Source organism: Vicugna pacos, chromosome 35, assembly GCF_048564905.1.
Source record: "Vicugna pacos chromosome 35, VicPac4, whole genome shotgun sequence".
Lineage (NCBI taxonomy): Eukaryota > Metazoa > Chordata > Mammalia > Artiodactyla > Camelidae > Vicugna > Vicugna pacos.
In genome coordinates, this window is record NC_133021.1 from 21,242,316 (window position 1) to 21,264,328 (window position 22,013).

Genomic DNA, 22,013 nt, shown 5'->3' on the forward strand with positions numbered 1-22,013 from the left:
TAGTTTGACCTATTATTTTTATAGTACAAAAAGTACTTTTCGAATGAGATGTAGAGGTGAGACATATTTGAAATAAGAGATTAAAGAAGTTTTATAAAGCATGAGATCTCACAAAGCTTGACTCCTTTGTCCAACAAAATCATTTAATATTTTTGGCTTTCTCCTTATATATTATGGAAAGACTTCATGCTGAGCTATTTATCTATCATAACTGTACAACAGCATACTTATAAGTATGCTTAAGACAGACATTTATAAATAATGTGATGACAATTTTGGAAATGTACTCAGGACTATTCAGAGAGATTTGAAACTTCATTATTCTCTGAGAAGAGAATTGCAGAAATACAAAATTAGTTCTCGTTTTCTTTGTCCTATTACTATTGATCTGAGCTGCATCATATACATATTTAACTTCCTGAGTTTAACTGTATTCTTTTGCAGCCTCCTCAATTTTATTTTTCTTAAAAACTTGTCCTTCTGTCCACTTAGTGAGCTCTTCATGCTCTCACAATTAGTTTTCACTTCTCTTAAGGAGTGTGACTATTTCTGTACACTGAGTATGACTCTTGCTCAGAGTATGCATGTTTTAAACAACATGGCCCTATAGACAAGCCAGCTTCTTCACCTGGTGCTCCAAGTAGCAGTTTTTGCTTTCATAATTGAGGAAAAGTTGCCTGTATTGAGCAGTTTGAGAGATGGCAGAGTATGTTCTCCAACAGTAACTCCCTAATCAAGGAAAATTGATTAACTGCAATTTTTGCTTTATACCCTGACTTCAGAAACAAACCCTAGGAAACAGTACTGTTCCATTATATTTTAAAGCGGTATGATTTGTGCTATGGTCATTTATCACATGGTAAATTAAGAGAAAGTTATTTTGGGTTGGAAAACTGGGAAAGGTGAGAGGAAGTTCTCCTTCCCTTGCTCTTGTCCCTACCCTTGACCCCCATCTTTTTTGGTTTCCCATCTCAAGATAAGAAAAAGAGAGGATAAGGCTTAGAAAAAGTTTTAAAATACCAAAATAGAGTTTTGAGAAGGTTTTTGAGAGAGATGAGGATTTGACTACCCTTTACAAAAGGTAGGTGATGGAAACCGTTGGTAAACTCCTCTGCATGCACATGCAGGTTTTATCGTAGCCGGTGTTTTTACAAAATGCTTCATTTAAATATACCATCAGTCTCCTCACATCCTGTGCTCCTCCCAGCACTACTTAATGTGCATTTTCCCCCTTATCTTGTGATTTTCAGACATAAATTTTTTGAGAGCATATATGCATAGAAAGCAAATTCAGTGGAAGATGCAGAAGTTGGTAATAAAGTTTTATAATGAAGATTATTCAATTATTCTAAGTACTAATTATTGTACAACAGTGCAAAGCAGTGTTTTTTCTGTTTAGCTCAGTGACTTTTTACTGAGCATTGACCATGTTGAAGGCATAGAAACTGAAAGACTGAGAGTGGTTATCGTAGAGAGGATTTGATGGAGAAGAGCCCCCTCGTAGAACTCTGTTTTCTTTGAAGCCCACAGTACAGTTTATTGAGCTGGATTGTTGTGCTGTGCTTGTGAATAATGACTTTGACTTTGATGCTTTAGTTCATCAAAGCAGACCCAGGCCAAGGCAGCTGCGTCCATTCCTACGATGTCTGTTTTCTTATCTGGTGCAGGATTTGAGAAAAAGACATTAGAAGTCATGACTAGATGAAAGTACAGCTTTTTTTTTTTTCTTACTCCCATGATCTATGCATAAAAAAGACAGTTTTTTGGATAAACATGGTTTTGGCTGGGGTGACTCTACGTCCAGTTTGCCTTGAATAATTTCACTGAATGCCTGCTGTTCCTGTGTTGTGTCCAGTTAGCACCCCCTTCCACTATCAAAAGGGTCCCTGTATAGGTGATAAATGATACAGACATTGTGTTTGTAGACAACTTTCATTTACCAGTAAGAGGATGAAAGTCATAGGAACACCTACTTTAAATTTACTTCTAACTCGTAAACCTGTTAAAAAGTCTTTTAGCCATAATCTTTGGTTGAATTGTAAGATTTAGTAATAAAATATTTATAAATATAATTCACTTCTGTATTTTATTTATCATCTTGTGGAAGTACTGAAAAACTGAATTGAAAAAATAACACGGAACAGAATGAGATAGTTAATACTAGATTTTTGTGGGTCGCTTCTGCTGTTTAATAGTGCCAGTTTTATACACAGTTCTGAAGGGACTTTTTTTGGCTTATTATATCTAAAAAGATACCGCTGTATTGACATACATAAAGTGTTCATCAACACTTATAAGCATTCTAGTTGGCTTTTTGTGGCATTATCCTTTTTATGATTGTAAATAGCTGACTTTTTGGTGCCAGACACATCTTTGTCTTGGTTTTTAAAATTGGGAAAAACATTAAAACAGTGTAGAAATGAGTGAAATGAAAAGTAAAAGTTCCATTTCAAAGTCCCTTTCTCCACACCCCTTTCCAGAAGTCACCCCAGTTTAGACTTCTTTCTTTTAAAACAAAGGTGGTTTATGAACAATACGTCAGAAATTTCATTTAAAATTTGGTGGTAAAGCAAATATTGAAGATTATTTTCTGAAATGTTTTAATTCACTGAGCTGAATCATCTTTGGATTATTATTTTTAAATGAATTTTAATTTTAGTGTTCAGATAATCCCTTTTATATTTGGCCTCTGCCAGTACCTTGAAATGATAATTTTGTGTTTGCCAACATGGTTGTCACACCTGCAAAAATCAGCATGGGTTCACAGATTCTGGCTCCTAAAATAAATCCAACTGTAAAAAAGGCAAAAATCTAAGTAGTAATGTTATATTATTTCTTCAGTTTAATGATGCTGCTATTAGATACTTTTAATACAAAATCAATAAAGTAAGAGCTGCAGAATCATGAGTTGAATGTGTGACATATAATAGGTATTCAATAAATTCAATTTTTTCCCCTCTTTTCTTCATGCTCTTTAGGTGGAAGACTTCCCAACAGGCAATGAAACATCCTTAGAAACAGAAACTCTGTTTCTTATTCTAATTTTTCCCTATTAAATTTTTTTTCTGTTTATCACAGTTCTTAGTAATTGTATTGTCAATTCTTAAAGAAATTTTTTAGGATAATTCTTACTGGCCAATTTTTCCAGGGCTAGTTGTATTTCTGATGACTTGTTAATGTTTTTTTTTGGTTGGTTGTTGTTTTTTTGGTATGTGTGTCCAACTGCCCATTTTCAAAACTTCCTCATCCCAAATGGAAGCTCTGTATGCATTAAATAATAACTGTCCATTTTCCCCTCCTCTTGGCCACTGGTGACTTCTGTTCTATGTTCTATCTCCACAAATTTGCCTGTTTTGAGTACCTCACATAAGTGGAATCATGTAACATTTATCTTTTTGTGTCTGGCTTATAACTAAGTATGTTTTCAGGGTCCAGCCATTTTGTAGCATGTGTTGGAATTTCATTCCCTCAGGCTAAATGATATTGCACTGTGTTTTGTTTATCTGCTCATCTGTTGATGGAGATTTGGCTATTGTGAATAATGCTGCTCAAAGGATGGATGTACAAATGTCTGCTTGAATTCCTGCTTTCATTCTTTTGGGTCTATCCACAGAAGTGGAGTTACTGGATCATATGGTAATTTTATATCTAAGTTTTTGAGGAACTATTAAACTTTTCAACAGTGGCTACACCGTTTTGCATTACCACCGCAATGCATAAAGGTTCCAGTTTTCCCACGTCCCCACCACTTCGTATTTTCCCTTTTTTTCTTTCTTTTCCAGGGATTTGGGAAGACGGAGGGAGGAATGAATAGATGGAACACAAGGGATTTTTAGGGCAATGAAATTATTCTGTATGATACTATAGTGGTGGCTACATGTCATTATGCATTTGTCAAAACCTGTAGAACGTACAGCAAGAGTGAACCTTTTGGACTTTGGTTGATAATAATGTGCCCAAGTTGGTTCAGAAGATAAGATAAGATAAGAAAAGAAAAGAAAAAAGTGATGACAGTATCACTGATAGCTTTAGAAAAAAAAAATTAGCCATCCTAATAGGTGTGAAGTGGTATCTCATTGTGATTTCATTTGCCTTTCCCTAATGATGTTGAATGCTTTTTCATGTGCTTTTTTGCCATTTATGCATATTCTTTGGAGAAATGTCTGTTCAAGTCCTGTGTTTGAATGTTTTTGAATTGGGTTGTTATTTTTTGTTGTTTTTGAGATGTAGGACTTCTTTGTATATTCTGGTTATTAATCCCATATTAGATGTGTCCTTCCATTTTGATCAGATTAATTTCATCCCATTAGTTAATTAATTAGTTAATTTTATATATTTTTCTTTCCTGAAGTTGTATTGGGTTCTTTTTTACATACCACCTCTTTACTTGTTATGTTGATGATTTCTTATACATCCTTGAGCATACTTAGAATAGCGTATAAAATTTCTACATTTTCATTTGACTAAATTTTCTTCTAGTTATGTATCACTTTGTCCTGTTTCATGTCTTATCCAGTAATTTTTGATTGAGTGTTTAGTATTATGGATTTTATATTGTTGAATGCCAGGTTTTGTTGAATGCCAGATTTTGTTGTATTCCTGTTAAAAAGTATTGGATTTTATTCTGTCAGAAGTTGTGACACTTAGGTCAACTTGATCCTTCCTTCTGTGGCTTATTTTTAAGCTGTTATAGGATGGATTTAGAATAATCTTGGGATAGTATAGCCCTGTTACCAAGGTCTAAGCCCTCTGCTATAAGGACTCTCCACTTTGGTATGAGCTCTGACAACTGTGGAAGCTTTGGGAACCCTTTAGTGTAAAGCTCTCAGTCACTTTTTGCCCAGCCTTCTGGATTTTTCCACAACAGACCTAAAGTGAACCCCTATACAGGTATCTAGGACTCTTTCTTCATATAGCTCCTTGTACCCTGTCCTACAAAGTCTAGTTCCCATAGCCTGCCGGAAGTCCGGGTTCTGTCTCCTCAACTTAGTGAGATCACCGCTGTCTCCTTGGGATCCCCTCTGCACTGAGATCCAGAAACTGCCTTAGGCAGAAAGCTTATTCCATCTCTGGAAAGTGCCTCTGGGTAGAAAGTTGAGGCAAATGTCTGGTTTATCTAGTTTGTATTCGTTCTTAGAGATCATTGTTCAGCACTACCTGTGGCCTAATGTCCCGAAAATACTTTAAATATATTTTTCCAGTTTTCTGATTGTTTACAGCAGGAGTATAAGTCTCGTTGCAGGTAGTCCATCATGACTGGAAGTGAAAGTCTTAGTCTTGTACTTTATTTTCAAAACTTTTCACCCAGAATTAGCCCAAAATGCCTAAAGGATTGCTAAGGAAGGGAGCCTATTAATTTTGTTTGAAAAATTTTATGGAACTTTTTAATGTATAGTTTTTCGATTGTGTCATTAGTAAAAATTAAACTTCTCTACCATATTGTCCCTTTTGTATAATATCTATTGCCTTTTATAGTTAGGGACAATAAGGTAGAGTGTACTACTAATCTTTACATTTCTCATTTTTTAGACCTAAAGATTGTCTTCGGTCAGTTATGAGGAGGGTGAACCATAAAGATCCTCATGTTGCTATGCAAGCTCTGACTGTGAGTGATTTCATTTTAAGATCTATCTCACAATTGTCTGCTGAAATTGAGCCCTTTTAACTTCTCATTTTATGCTTTTAGCTTCTAGGAGCATGCGTATCAAACTGTGGCAAAATTTTTCACTTAGAAGTATGTTCGAGAGATTTTGCTAGTGAAGTAAGCAACGTCTTAAACAAGGTAAGGAACACTATTTCCAGAAATGAATTAAGACTGTCTTCTTTCTTCATGTATTTTTTTGTTCAGTTCTTCACATTTTTAATCACAAAGGATTAGTTCGTGCTTTTTTTAAAAAAACTCTTTCTATGCTATTTCTATCCCGTATATAAGTACATGGTATATTTTCGCTGAAGAGACTACGAATTTATTTAACTTAGAGGATTAGTTTTTGTCAAGCCAGATTAGAATATATTTAACCTCTTTTCTTCATCATTCCTTTCTTCTGATGAAAAATGTGTGCATTTCCTATCTGATTAAGAGGTGCCAGTTTACTTTAGGCACAGCTTTTGTAACCATTTTTTTTTCAGACACAGAGATATTTTCCTGGTTTGAGACTGTTCAGAAATACTGAACGAAATGTGGCACTGTTAAGTTTTCATCTTGACATGAATAAGGCCACTACCTAACCATCACAGGATTTTAATATTATACTATCTGCTTAACTGAATGTTAAGAATTCAGATCCAGGGAGGAGGGTATAGCTCAGTGGTAGAGCACGTGCGTAGCATGCACAAGGCTGAGGTCCTGGGTTCAGTCCCCAGTTCCTCCATTTAAATAAATAAACTAATTACTCCCCCAAACAAACAAACAAATAAACAATTCAAAACAAGCAATTTAGGGAATTTAAAAAATTTAATTTGCTAAGTAATATGTGAGTTTTCTCAGTAAAAATTCATACATTCTAAAGGTAATTATTTCTGGCCTTTTTTTGTGGTGGGGTGTTATATGTCAAGAAAAACAATGTTAAAAGGGAAAATGCTTCATGTTTTTTGGGAAAAATGAGTATCTCCAGATCTTAGTAGGGAACAGTACAGAAATGAAATAAGAATTTAAAATTTTGTACTTCTTTTAAAACGTTATGGTTATATAATAATTTTTTTCCTGTTCTGCTTTATTCAGTTATATTTAGGTATTTGCTAGTACTTAAAAGCAATTCTTTTGATATCCTGAATGTTCATCAAAATGTACAACTGTTTGTGAAGAGATTCTAATATAATGTTTAATTTAATTTAGTTGAAAATCTATACTCATTATTTAGTAACATGGACAACTGTTTTGAAAAGCAAGCAGTTACATGTAGGAGAAAGAACTTCTCTTTATTTTCTAATATTTTACAGTGAACATGTTGGTTTTATAATTAAAGGGAGAATGTACTTTGAAGAAATGAAGTTTCCAGGAATACTGACATGTAATGGATCTCAAGCCAGGCCTCAGATAATTAAGTAACTTGGAGAAAACAGTCATGCACGTTTAAAGTCAGGAATTAGGAATAAAGAAATTGTAATATTTAGTCTCTCCAAGTTAGTTTGTATTGGTCTGCAGAAAACAAAACAACTTTTCTTTGTCTTTCTCATATACAATGCTTGCTTAGTTTCAAAATACTCTGAAAAGTCCTGTCTTTCTGACCTCCAAAATAAGTTATATATTTAATGTTTTAATTTGATGTGAGACATGTAATGGTGTCTTCTGTTTTTTTTTAATAGTGTGAAAATAAAATTAGTTTATTTCCATTAACTGTATTTTCTTATGCGTTGTCTGTAACTAGGGATAATTCATGATTTAAAAAGAGATCTGAAACATTTTTATATTTAAGGTATCCATATTAAATCATTAGCCAGGAAATTAGTGCTTTTTATTAAATTTTTTCCTGTTGTTTAGGGTCATCCTAAAGTATGTGAAAAATTAAAGGCTCTCATGGTTGAATGGACCGATGAATTTAAGAATGATCCACAGCTTAGTCTAATATCAGCAATGATTAAAAACCTTAAGGAACAAGGAGTTACGTTCCCAGCTATTGGCTCCCAGGTATTTTGGATAAAGTTGTGTGTGTGCTACAGTTTGTTTCTCTAAAGTAGCCATGTTTATTTGAATTTTCTTTTTTCTCCAAGCCTGGGTAGTTTTTACTACTCCAGAGGTATTTTTGCTAATAAGAATCTTGCATATAAAAGTGCCAGAGAAATATAGTGAAATATTAATGTGTTCGAGCTTTCGTTTCCTCACCTTCTCCTCCTTTATAAATGAATTCATTTGACATTTTGTGATTTTTAATATTTTATATAATTTTAATAATACTGACAAAACTGCTTTATTAATACTGACGTTCTTGTTAAATGCTCTTAATGCTGTAATTTTATCTGCAAAGAATGACGGCACGAAAACCAGGATTCCTTAAAATTTAAGGATGTATTTAGAGGTTCTTTTGATTTTGAAATTTATGAGTACTTGTATTAAAAATGGGAAGGAGATATAAGGGGGTCATTGGGAAGAGAAGCATATGAAACATCTTTTCCCTTAATAAGGGCTAAGTCTTCTTTCTTTCTCCTAATAAGTATGGTTGACTGAAAGGCTTAACTTGCCTTTAAAAAAAAATTTATATTATGGGATCAATCTCTAATTTATGTCATACAGAAAAAAACCGAAAGATTCTTATTCTTTTCCTATTCTGGGTAACCATCCTTTAGTATGTCCAATAGCCGAGTAGGCTTAAAATGTTTGCTGGTTCACTAAGCTGTCTTTCCCCACTATATGGACTTGGGTAGGGCATAGTGAGTGATGTGAAAACACGAGCAGAAAACACTCTTCAGTTATGGAGGGCACACATTTGGGGTTTCAACCACTTCAAGGGAATTACGGAATGATTCATCCAGGCTCCTCTAGACTTTCTTCCCAAGGCACTTCTAGTTTATCTGAGTACTCTTGAGATGTGAAGACCCAGAAATATATTTTGGAGATGAAGGAGAAAAAGGATATTTTTACTTTTACTTGAAAAAATTTGATTTAGTAATAGTTTTATGATGATAAATCATGTCTTTGAGAAGAATTCATCTATAAATGACAGCTGGCTTTTACTACTCCCAGAATAATTTCTAAAATCTGTATAATTAAGGAATAGTTTTATGCAGAGTAATCCAAGGTATCTTATGATAAGATATCCTTGACAATAGAAGCAATGTTTAATTATCAAAGAGTAGACTCACTACTGAGAACCAAAGAGTAGTCGCTTCATGGAATTGTAGTTTCTGTACCCTGAGAACTTATTCTAGAGCTTGTTACTTAAAATGTCATTCATTTACCATCCTCATTTTCACCTGGAAGCTTATTAGAACTGGACCATCTCACTCACTTGGAAATGTGCCACTCCAACCAGTGGATTCACCATCTCCATTTTAACAAGATCCCCGGATGATCCTGTATGCACGTTAAAGTTTGAGCAGTGCTATCCTTGAGTACAGCTTTCAGTGCAAATGAAAACTGAATATTCAGTCCACAGCGGGGCTTGTTCTGTAAGAAAAGGACGGAGAACTAATGATCTGTTTGATGTGTAGCTGTGTTGGGTTAACCTAAAATCTCATAGTTGTGGGGACAACTCAGGGATCCTCTCATCTAATCCCCTCATTTTACAGATGAGGATACTGAGACCCAGAGTGGTTAAGTGACTTGCCCAGGGCCACAGCTAGTAGGTGACAGAGCTGGAAGTAGAACACAGGCGTCCTGACTCTCAGTCCAGTGTTCCTTCCACTACACGATCCTGCCTTCCGTTTGACGTAGAGGTTAGTGGATATGTGTCTGTCCGGACTAGGCTTCAAAGGACAAGAAGTGGAGTGAACACTGGCAAGAGCTTTTACTTACTGATTGGCATCGGAGTTAGATTACCCTCCTGTTCCAGAGATTAAGGACATAGATCAGCAATACTAAAGTTAGGAGTTACTTTTTGTATTTCCCCATCTAGATGTTATAAAATGTGTGAAAGCTCATTTTGGGATAGTTGCCATCTTTCAAGAAATACGTAAAATGCATATAAAGTGAACTATGATGAGGTAAAATGGTGATTTTGTTTTGTAATAGTAGTTTCTGAAAAGCTTTTCATTGAAAACCATGTTTGTAAAGAGCTTTGTGTTTAATGAAAAAATGTATCCTCTGGGATCAACTGCAGAAGTCCCTCCAAATTTTAGTCACTTAGTTCTTTAATTTGTTACTATGTCTTAATCAGACTAGATCTTTGTTAGCCTCTGAAAACATAAGGATTTTTTTTAAAGTATATTTTTTCATCCAAGTACAGAAGAAAATAATATAAAAATATTAAGAAAAGTCTATTTTATTCACCTAACTCTTGCTGCGGTGGTTCTCATAATGCTGACTTTTGACAGAGAGGTAAAAGTAATGTTAGCTCTGCTACTGTATTTGACTCGTTAATAAGACAAGTATCGTTGCTATACTTGGAACCTGATGATAGAAAGGAACTTTGAAAGGAGCTCAGTTCAGGAATGTCGGGCTTAATATAGCTCGTTTCTGCACTTCCTTCTTGACCAACACAGATCCCTTCACAGACCACAAAAGATCATTCTGTGAAATGCACCCAATTGTGAAAAAAGATATTCAAATACAATGAAAAAGGTTGCCTCTGACCAAGCATACTTATATTTTTGGAAGTGTATGATCATTAAAACATTATTATCTAAGGAAGGTTACAATTAGAGATGGATCAAATTGAGGGTGCTTAAAGTTCTTTTCAGTGAGCTTTTTTTCCAATCAGCTTTTCTAAAAATAAATGCCTTGTGCATTTGTTTGACATTATAAAATATATTAAGTAAAGAGTATAGAACTGTATTTTAGTATGATGTTGAATACAGCCTGGTTATGGAGTCAGATATGTAAGCAGAGAATTATAATAGAAGCTGAGATTTATTGCCTGTTACTATGTACCAGACACTGTTCTAAGTGCCGTGTGTGTGGTAATTTGAATATTTTTTAGAATTTCATTTTTTAATTGATTGCTTGGTAATTATGGTTTATATTTGTAACTCTTCACAATCTATTTTGAGTTAATAGTGTATTTATTCCATGTAAAATATAGAAACCTTGTAACTGCATAGGGTTTGAGCATCCTTTATACTGTAGTTATATGTATGACATGTGTTACATCTCCATACGTTATAAATCTCAGAAGACAGGGTGATACATTCTGTTTTAAACCCTGAGTGGCCCCCATCGCATCTGATTTGGAAGCTATATGTATTTAATCCTCCCGACAGCCTCTGGTGTGTAGGTACCATTGTCACCCTCACCTTGTAGATGAGAAACTTGAGGCACAAAGAGACTCCTGTACCCAAGGTTCATGCTTTAGAAAGTGATGAATCTGAGATGTGAACCATGCTTGCCTGACTCTACAACTTGCATTCTTAAGTACCCATATCACAGTACCTTGTTATCAGAGCAACACAGAAGAGGAAATGCTTAATTAAGGGGTTTAGGAATGTTTCATAGAGAAAGTGTTATTTTAGCTGTTCACTGACGTGGTGAGTTGAAACTCAGTAGGGAGAAATGTGGGTGGAATAAAAGGAGCTAGAGGGGAGGACATTTTAAGTAGAAGGAAATGTGTGTCAGAGGTGTAAGAGTGTGTGAGTGTGTATGTGTGTGCTAGCAGTTTCTGGTAACTGATAGAATGGTTGAAAATGAGGCTGGGGTCTGATTTGCCTTGGTGGCCTTGCAAAATCTAAGTGGCCATTGAGGCTTAGAAGCTTGTAATTTCCGTTAAGTGTTAATCAGTTTATGTATTTATTTACTTGTACACTACCTTATTTACAGAATGTGTTTAAGATGGACAATAATTTTTGTCAGAATTAACTATTAGTATTTTGGTTTACAAAATAGTATGATTTTACAAGCATTTGTATTATTTATATAAACCTGGGTTCCTAAAGATAACATCCTACATCCTGACTTTTGATCTGGAAATAAACAATGAAATATAATTCTTGAATAGATATTTAAGAACTACTCGTGTTTAAAATAGTCATCTCCTTCCCACTTTCACCCCCTTTTCTGGTTTTAGAATTTTCCAAAAACGTTTGAATCTCCTCTCGTCCGTCTTCTCTGGTTTGCATACTTTCTGCTTTTAGTTGAACCTCTTCATGCAGATTGGGAGAGTGTGAGCGGGCTGTCGGGCCTAAGTATCCAAATACTTTCAGTCTGTTTTCTCCAGTTCTGCCTCATCTCCTCCTTTCAAAGTGGAGGCTGCTCCAGTTGGGTTTCTTTCTTCCTCAGAAGTCTGTGGCAGATTGATGAGAAGGGTCTTGCAAGTTCTCAGATTAGTTGGGGGTAGGAAAATTTGAGAACACCTTTCAGAGATTGTTTTCCTTCTTTCTGTGGTAGGCTGCAGAACAAGCAAAAGCAAGTCCAGCTCTGGTGGCCAAGGATCCTGGTGCCGCGGCTAACAAAAAAGAAGAAGAAGATTTAGCAAAAGGTACGCTTCTAAGTTCCTGATCGTGGGAGGAAGAGAGGTCTCTTACTTGATACTTCCTTCTGTTCTGCCCCCTCCCCGAGATATTTAAGAATAAAAAAAAAAATAGGACTTTATGGCTGAAGCTGAAGCTTACTTTGTTCTTTCTCCTTTTCTTCCCCTCTTTGCTAACACATCTTTCCTCTCCTCTTCCAATGCAGCTGCTGTCCTGTGTGTCCTTTCAGTTTATGTTTCTATAATATTTTTACTGTACTGTCTTTGTAGCCATAAATAATGCCAAATACTTTTTTTTATGTCCAGCAAGTTCTTTTTTGATAAACAGTATACTCTAGGTACCATCTCCCACTGGTTTTTTTCCTGCAACAACATGTTTGAGATCTATTCATAATGAGATGTATAAATCAAGTTCATTTGTTTTAATTGCTGTGTAATATTCCAATGCACTAATAGTACATCCTGTAATTTATCTGTCCTCCAGCTAATGGACATCTGGGTTTTCTGATTTTTTTTTTTACTATAGCAAGTATGCTGCATCAAGTAGTATCCTTGTCTGCATTCTCCTGTGTGTGTATATGTATGTGTGTGTGTGTATTCTGTGGTATTTTTGGCTTATGAAGTAGGTGCGTCTTCAACTTTGCTAAGTAGTTGTATTATTTCCTTTTCCATCAGCAATATATGAAAGCTCTTATTTTTAATCTCCTGACAATATTTGGTATTGTCGGAGTTTAATTTTCGTGACTGATAGGTTTGAAATATCTAATTTTAATTTTACTTTTCTTGATTTCTAATGAGGGTCAGTCCTTTTATTTTTGGTATGTTTATTAGCTGCTCTGATTGTCTTTCTTTTTCTATTTTTTAATGATGTATAGAAAGTCTTTATTTTGGATATTAATTTTTTGCCTGTTACATCTGTTGTAATAGCTACTCTTGGGTTTTGGCTTACAATTTAACTTTGATAATGTCGTGTTATATTAAACAAGTTTTAAATTTTGATGGAGTTGAAATTCTTGACTTTCTTTTATGATTTTTGCTTTTTTTAAGTCTTAAGATATTTTTCTGTACCCCAAGATCCCAAAAGATATTTTCTTATGTTTTCATACGATAGTTTTAAAGTTTTGTTTTCCCGTTTGGCCTTCATTGATCTGGAACAGAAGTAGAAGGGAAAAAGGAGTTTATGGGTTGAGTTGAAAGTAAGGTAATCAGTTTGTTAAAATTACATTACAGTAACTGAGTGACACATGGTGATGACCTGCATTGGGGGAGGAGATAGAGCAGACACATCTGAAATCTATTTGGGGGATTTGTTAGGTGAGACTTAACTGTAGTCATTTCCAAATTCCAGTTTAGACTGATTACATAAAAATTACCTTTGGAACAATAAAATACAGATTCTCAGATACTGCCTTTGAGACTGATTTAGTAAGTCCTCAGTGAAAGACTCAAGCTTGGGGCTCTTGACTTCTCAAGTGATTGTGATTATTATTTAGTGAACTTAAGCTGTAGAAATACATTGAAAAGATGAATGAAAATGTAAAATATCTGCAGCTAAATTAAAAAAATTGATTTGAGAGTTTATATCTTTTTGTTACCCAGAATAATTTAAATTGTATGTTTAGTAAAAATAGTCATCATGCTGTACAGTTTTTTAAATTAATTTATTTTTTAAACTTTCAGTTGTGGATGAATGAATAAAATTGTTGAAGGTATTTTTTGTTCAGGATGTTGTATCATATCATGGATATGTCCTGGTTTCCCACTACATTATTGAAAGAGGAATACTTTTTACTTTCAGATATCTTTTTGTACTACTTATGATTGTTGGATATATTAACATTTTGGGTTTTTTTAAACCCATTATTTTCTAGCCATTGAGTTGTCCCTGAAAGAACAAAGGCAGCAGTCGACCACCCTTTCTACTTTGTATCCAAGCACATCCAACCTCTTAACTAACCACCAACATGAGGGCCGAAAAGTTCGTGCTATATATGACTTTGAAGCTGCTGAAGATAATGAACTTACTTTTAAAGCTGGAGAAATTATTACCGTTCTTGATGACAGGTGATGGTTAATATTAAGTTCAACATTCATACGAAAATATTGAACATATTCTGTGTTTCACGTTATTCCTGCTGAATGCCTTCTCAAACAAAAAAATAAAATGTTGAAGCAAGTAGTTTTTCTGTATGACTTTGCTCATGTCACACCGTCTGGATTCTTATTTTGTAGTTTCATTTTTTCTCTTTGTTTAAATGGTCTTTGTTTTGAGGGTCTAGTTTAATCTATTCATTCTTGGTTCCATCCAGTATTATAGATTGTTAAATTAGTATAAAAGTTAAGACTTTAGAGAATATACCAAATACACATATTTATGGAATTTATAAGAAATACATAATATACTGAATTAATTTATTTCCACAGAACAGTACTTCAGTATGGAACAAATTCCTTTTATGTGGAATTATGTACATTTACATTATCATAGAGGAGGTGATACAGTGTATCTGTTTTGTTTTTGTTTTTGTGGCAAAATATTTAATGCTGCCATCTCCATGGTGGACCACTGGGGGCTATGAGGGTTGAAGCTGGGCATCTGGTTATTTTTACTACAGCTTTATGTTTACTTGAAAATTAGTTGTAATAGTGATACATTCATTTCTTCCTTCGTTGGGTTGTTGTGAGATTCAGATCTGGTTAGTAAGGTAAGTTAAACACTATAAAAAGTAAAGATACATAGAAATAAAAATTGTTATAGTGAAGCATTCTTTTTTCTTGCTCTTAGTGACCCCAACTGGTGGAAAGGTGAAACCCATCAAGGCATGGGGTTATTTCCCTCTAATTTTGTGACTGCAGATCTCACTGCTGAACCGGAAATGAGTAAGTATTTTCCAGTCTGTCAATGGATGATAATCCATAATTCCCTAAAGTTCAACTTTCTGGAGCAGGGACTATCAAATGTTAGTGCCTCCAAGTTGTCCCTTAAAAAATGCACCTCCCCAGTCAAATTACTTATGAGGAATCATCTAATCCAAGAATTGAAATCATCTGTCTACCAAAATTATCTTTAGACAGACTATGGACTTTAAAAAAAAATACATATATATGTATATATTTATATGTCCTTGTAAAAATGAAAATTAAGAGGTGTTACAGAATTTATGCATTATGTATTTTTGTTTTCAGTTGATAAGAATGTGACATTCAGTGTAAGCTTACAGGGAAGCTTTTCTTCTTTTCTTCCTATTTGACCATCTGTCTAGAGTCTAGCCCCAGACTTGGAAACAGTGGCCTCTAAGCAACATAACGGCTTTCCTAAGCCACCATATCAGATATTCAGAAGGGGCCATAACTAATCATGTAGATAATTTTTGGATTTCCAAGCCTTTGCTGACTAGGAGAAATAGACTAGAAAGTGGGGCCAAAGGGGAAAAGTGGTATTACTGGCAGTCACAATCGTTGCAGGAGATGTAACTGCCAGTAGCCTATTAAAATGTTGGTAGGTGGTTCACTGTATTTCTACATATCACTCTAAGGAGTCCTCATAATGATGAGTGTGAGTCCTCAATATTAAGTCATAATCTTCTGTTTAAGGAAACAGAAATATGTTTCATCTAGAAAGAGTTCTATTAGCCACTGAAATGTTTAGAGTTTTAAAAGGGTTTTTTGTATATAAGTCAGTAAGCTACAGTTATCTGGCAAAATACCTCATCTTATCTTTCTGTAATGCCAGGTAGAAAAGATCAGAGAAAGCTGTGAATCACCATCAGCTTTGGTCTTTTTTTGTTTGCAGGAATTTTAAGAAAGGATCTTTTTCTCAGTCATCTTTTTATTTCCAACAGTACTTGATGCTGAATCTTATCCAGAATACAGATTATATAAATATTTATAGAATAAATGATACATAAGTGTCTGTGTATTAACAGTAAAGATGTACTTTTCTTTGAAAACAAGAAATGTTCCTTTTACAAGAAAAGGCTTTAATAATAGACCAGACGTTATAGACCTTTGGTAAAACAACGCCCTCTCCTAGTTATCGTCAGGATGTCTTGTGCTACTTTCATGGAGACAGATCTGGTACCCATTCCTTTAAGGGAGTTCTCTTTGTTAAACTCAAAAAAAAAAAAAAAAAGCAAAACCATGTTGTACAACCTTGTTTAAATGGCAGCGCATAATGTGCTGACTTTTTAACCTGGCTGATTGTGGTTGTTTTTTCTGTTTGTTGTTTGGGTTTTTTTTTTTTTTAAATCTTGAATTAGATCTTGGAAGGGATAGAGTTGTCTTGGATTTCCATTCAAGGTGAGATCCAAGATCTCATGTCGATAAGGTAGTCATCTCATCTTTTTTCCCATCACATAGCACTGTAGCCTTAAAATGAATATTCTATTTATTCTCCTGTGTCTCACTCTGGACCACCTAAAAGAGAAACCAGAGCATCGGAGCGTATGTAATGACGTTATAGTCCTCAGGCTTGGAAAATGAGTGTTAGCAAGATCCTTGTAGCGTTGTTCTTTATGGGAGAACAGAAGCCACCTCACTTAATGTGTCAGTTAGAAAGCTTGACCTACTTAGCTTGTTTTCATTTTGGAGATGCAATAAGGTTTTGTTAAAGCTCTTTATCATGTATATGTATACACAGACGTCTGTATATCTCTGTACATATGTATATGTGGTGTTATTTATACATACACACGATATGCACACAAACATACACACACATACATAGTAATAGTGTTAGTCCCCAGGAGAAAAAGCCCTGCAGACATGGGTGTGGTCAGCTGTTAGGATGTCCCGTCTACCATGTGTTCTCTTAATGGGTAGCAGCCAGTGCAGTGCTGTCCCAGCCTTCGACTCGCTAATAGCTCAAGATATAAAAAGCAAAAATGTCTGTAGCAGATGGCTCTTTTTCTCCCATGGGAAAACAAAATCAGTTGAAACCTTTTTTTATGTGTAAAATTTTGCTTTTGGTGACTTGTGTGGGTGAATATATTCCTTATACTGTAAAGTAAACTATTTCCATTTTATATGAAAGCACACAACATAGAATACGTAAGTGGTATGACTCCTTGTTCTTCGAGTAAAATCACAGGCCAGATTCCAGTAGTGTGGGCTAGTAGAGCTGGCATTCAAATCCAGGCGTTGCCATCTATGCGCTCTCTCCTATGCAAGGGTTTTTACTCTTTCTAAGCCACTGTTAACCTCATTTATAAAACGAGCATATCTCATAGCATTGTATTGGAGGTTCCTTGTGGAAAATGCAATATTCCATGACGCACATTTAGTAGTTTAATATATATTATTTCCCTTTCTTAATTCTGCCCCTTTCCCACCACTTCTTTCCATCTTGATGCTTTAATATTTTTGGAAATACTGATTAACTTCATTGATACAAGTATGAAAAAAATCCAAAAAGGAAGTTCATTCCTTTAAAGCTGTTTGTCCACTCAGTATTATTTTGGAGAAGATTAATTGCCATGTTAATCATAACTTTATATTTGCTAGTTAATTTTACATTGAATATTTTTTAAAAAGTGCTTTGTTGGGCAAGAGAAATATATGCTTCTGATTTGCAGATCCCTTAATAACCACCTTTTCATTGCAAAGAATACCGTAACTAAAAAATATAGACTGATTTAGTGGAAAATGCAGATCCCTGCCAAGGCCACTTGTAAAGTTCTCCACTGGCCTGGATGTCATTCCCTTAGTAAAAAAAAAAAAAAAAAAAGAAGTCTGAGTGGTGTGTGGGGAACATACAGCTAACTTCTCAATTCATTATATTGAAATAGCATGGCCTGTGGAAAAATGGAAATTTTTCTGTGAAAGGACTAGTAATTTATAAAGAGGATTTATTTCAAATAGCAGAATTCATTTATGCCAGTGTAAAACTTTGCTTTTTGTTTACCAGTTTACCAAACTCTCATGTGTAAATAGGTGATTAATCTTTGTTTCAGAAATACATCTCTTATTTTTAGAGAAATCTCTGTTCTGGAAAAGATAAAATCTTTAGAAGAGAAAATTAAGAAATCATCACAGAATATCCTAAAGTAATGTTTTGTCATTATTGCCTAAATCTGCAACCTAATTATCCATTAAATTGTGTCTCTCAGATTGAAGGGAATATAAGAAAAACATAAATTCTCTCCTGGAACCAAAAGTGCTTTAAAATAAAAATTTAAATTTATGATAAGGAAAAGATAAATGTTGCATGTTTTACAGTTAAAACAGAGAAGAAGACGGTACAATTTAGTGATGATGTTCAGATAGAAACAATAGAACCAGAGCCGGAACAAGCCTACATTGATGAAGTAAGTGATTTCCTGTGTGAGAGCATGATACTTGGTATTGAACTTGAAATGGTTTTCTTCTCTTCTTTAATAAAATTCAGTACTTGATTATTGCATGTATTTTGTTGTTATAAAAATTCAAACAATGTAGATGAAGCAAAGATTCTTCTTGAAACTTCCTCTCTAGTCCCACCCATTCTTACCATGTCAGTACATAGAGATGTCCCTCATTATTTGAAATCCTTAATATTCCATAGACTGAATTTATCATGACTTCGTTATTCTGTTGTTGGATGATTAGGTTGTTTACAGTTCTTTGTGGGGTTTTTGTTTTGTTTTGTTTTGTTTTTGCTATTACAAACACTGTTGTAGTGAGCCTTTTGGGGCATATTCAAAGGAATGTGTGACTTTTACTTCTAAATCCTAGTATTTAATGCTCTGGAAATTATATCCTCTGTAACATTTTAAGCTAATGATGAAAAATGAGATGTCATCTTTAAAATATGTGAAGGGATTTGTGGATTTTTAGGCTTCTTTCAGGGGAGCCAGAAGCAGAAAGTTTGAAGAGCACTCTTTTAGAGAAATAGGCTGTAGAACACTGCTGAGAGCCAGGGAATGCAGAGGGGTCCAGGAGAATTGGGGTTATATAAGGCAGCATTTGTAGCGTCATACTAGTGGTCTATCTGGAAACCTTATTTGTCTGATAGTAGGTAATTTCGAATAGGGTGTAGTATTCTGTAAACAAATAAATAGAACACAAATTATCCACGTGTCAGTTGACTCCTCACTCTCATTGTACCTCCACCCCCTCTTTTTTTGGCTGTAAGCAGGCTATTCTGACCTGTGCAGCCTTTTGTAAAGACCACTGAAAATGAAAATTGTGAATCTTTTACATTGAAATATAGCATCCATTTCAAAACACAAAATTCTTTTGACTTCAGAAGAGTTTTTTTTAATTACACTTGTGTCACTTTCACCATCTAGTGATGAATTCATCTCTCAAACTGTTCTCCGTGTGCGCAGACCATAGGGTTTTGTTTTGGTTTAAATAACTGCTTTGCTTAGAATTCACAGTCTTTAAATTATTTACCTGATGTCACTATTACCCTGATGTTCAGTAGTGTATCCATGTAAAACCTGAATGAAGAAATGTTTGGAATTACTACAGTAGTATTCTTTGGTATGTGAGCTCTATATTTTGATTTTTTTAAACCTACATATGAATATGTACATACTAATACAATTTATAGAGGTATTTATGTAATGATGGCTTCATTAGTTCCGTGGGTCTTACAGCAGAAGATTCTGAAGTAGATCCGACTCATTGCCTCGAGATGCCTCCAAGCCTTTTTACACAGGAGAATAAAGGAACCACAAACCCTTCTATTTTTGATGATAAACTGAAACACTGGTGGAAAGAGAATGTAGAATAAATCCTTCTGGTGCTGCTTAGGAGGAGTACAGCTGTAATATAGCGGAGCAATGCCTTACCAAAACAGCTGCGCTGTCCTCCATGGTGGAGACGTAATGACGGGGTTGTTAGTCATAAGTAATGCCGTCTTGAGAGAGAGGTTACACCTGTCAGCATGGCAAGGCCACAGCTGCCCCAAACAGAGTGACACAGAAATCCACTAGCATGACGTAAGAGATTAAAGAGCTCACATGTTGTGAGTTTAAATGTTGTTCTCTTTCTTCTCATTTAAGAGAGTTTCTGTTAGCAGTTTCAAAAATAAGTAGGAATAGCTTTCAAGGCTCTGACTTCACATCGTTGTAAAGAGAACACACGGATATTGAATCCATAAAAGCAAAATTGAAGTCTTCATGTCTGAATTCCAAGAGTTCTCTATCTGTTACCCAATTACCACAGTGAGAAGGTTTCATTGTATGATTGTTGCTTTTTATAACTGTTTAATTCCTACAGGATAAAATGGATCAGTTGCTACAGATGTTGCAAAGTACAGATCCCAGTGATGATCAACCAGATCTTCCAGAGTTACTTCATCTTGAAGGTAAACCTTGTTTTTCATTTACCTTGGAAATAAGGAATAATTAGAGGTTATGTCTAGTATTCTGTTGCAGAATGGTTTGATTTAAATAAAATTGAGAATGATATAAACATTGTTCACATTTCTCACTCTTCTGTGACCAGTCTCATGATTATATGCAGCTTAAATCTTTGGTAGAATTCAAATTCTTATACTTTTCTACCCAAATTAAATATTTTATTCAACATTTTTAAGTGTTATAAAATGGAAATATGTATTAAAGAATTTCTGACATCAATACAGTCAATCTAAAGTATTGATTTTATAAATACCCAGGAAAGTCAACCTTGGGCTCTGTGGGCTAAGTTTAATGAATAGAATTTGTATTATTCCAAATTAGATCTTTTAGGCCTTAAATTATATAAATATCCTTCAGAGATTTGCTTTCTTTTGCTACATTTTCTTATATTTCTTCAAATCTTGTCATCGTAGCGCTGTGTCACCAGATGGGACCTCTCATTGATGAGAAGCTGGAGGATATTGATCGGTAAAAGAGCAGGCACTAATCTATGTTGTTTACCCTTTTCCCTACAGACCTCTCTAAACTGCTGTTGGAATAGAGCTGCCTTTTTATTATTGCATTTTATTTTTATTTTAAAAATAGGCCAGTTCTCACTCACTCGTTTTCTGCTAGATATGGGAATTGAAATTAGACCAGCCTCTCCTCCCCACCCCCTTTTTAAGTGAGGATTTATTTGACTTTCACTATGTTAGTCTTTTTTTAAAATAGGAGTTAACTGTTGTAATCGTATTTGCTGTAAGTGACATCATCAGAGCCCACAAATGACCCATCTGTTAATAACTAGAGAATCTAGGTATTTTGAAGTAAAGTCATGTGCAATAAACTAGAGTTCTAGCCCACCACCTCAATCTTAAAACAGTTTTGGTTGCCTTGGAGCTAAACTATAGGATATTTTTTTGTCACGAAGGTCAATTTTTAATAATGTCTGCTTACACCACTTTTTTGCTATTTTTGCTATTTTGATGCATCTTATTACTTAGACCATTATATCATTTAAATAGCAGTTGTGTTTTAAATTATTGTGTAACATTTCAGGAAGCATTCAGAACTCTCAGAACTTAATGTGAAAGTGATGGAGGCACTTTCCTTGTATACCAAGTTAATGAATGAAGACCCGATGTATTCCATGTACGCAAAATTACAGAATCAGCAGTATTATATTCAGTCATCTGGTGTTTCTGGTTCTCAGGTAAGCTTTTAAAAACTCACGTATTTCATTTTAAATTCTCAAACATATTTGCAATTATTTGGAATAGCTGTGTTTTTCTAAAATGTGAAACTTTCTAAAAGTAATGTTTAGAGTAAAAATAAAGGTTAAAAGATCTTTTTACTTGACAAATACAGTGTATAGTACAGTATACTAAATAAAACAGTAGTCCTTTTTCTAAAAAATTATTTTTCTGCAGGGATGTACATCAATCACTGTCAAGCTTTAAAACAAACAAACAAACAAAAAACCAAACAGATGCTCTGGCTCCATCCCAGACCTATTGAATCCAGGCATGAGGGCCAAACATCTATATATTTTTAAAGCTTCATATCTAATTATCTGTTTAAGAACTACAATTTTTGTCTGTCTGAGTAAACCCCCTAATTATTACTAAAT

At 34.5% G+C, this 22,013-nt stretch overlaps 1 protein-coding gene across 1 annotated transcript in view; it reads left to right on the forward strand.

Annotated features, from left to right (window-relative positions):
* STAM (signal transducing adaptor molecule) overlaps window positions 1–22,013 on the forward strand; it is a 54,959-nt gene that overhangs the window by 23,218 nt on the left and 9,728 nt on the right. The window contains exons 3-12 of the mRNA XM_015249931.3: window positions 5,530–5,605; window positions 5,687–5,782; window positions 7,481–7,627; window positions 11,975–12,065; window positions 13,928–14,120; window positions 14,842–14,936; window positions 18,273–18,361; window positions 20,262–20,349; window positions 20,818–20,872; window positions 21,443–21,596. Coding sequence (XP_015105417.1) covers window positions 5,530–5,605; window positions 5,687–5,782; window positions 7,481–7,627; window positions 11,975–12,065; window positions 13,928–14,120; window positions 14,842–14,936; window positions 18,273–18,361; window positions 20,262–20,349; window positions 20,818–20,872; window positions 21,443–21,596 — 1,084 coding nt within the window. The remainder of the gene's footprint in view (window positions 1–5,529; window positions 5,606–5,686; window positions 5,783–7,480; window positions 7,628–11,974; window positions 12,066–13,927; window positions 14,121–14,841; window positions 14,937–18,272; window positions 18,362–20,261; window positions 20,350–20,817; window positions 20,873–21,442; window positions 21,597–22,013) is intronic.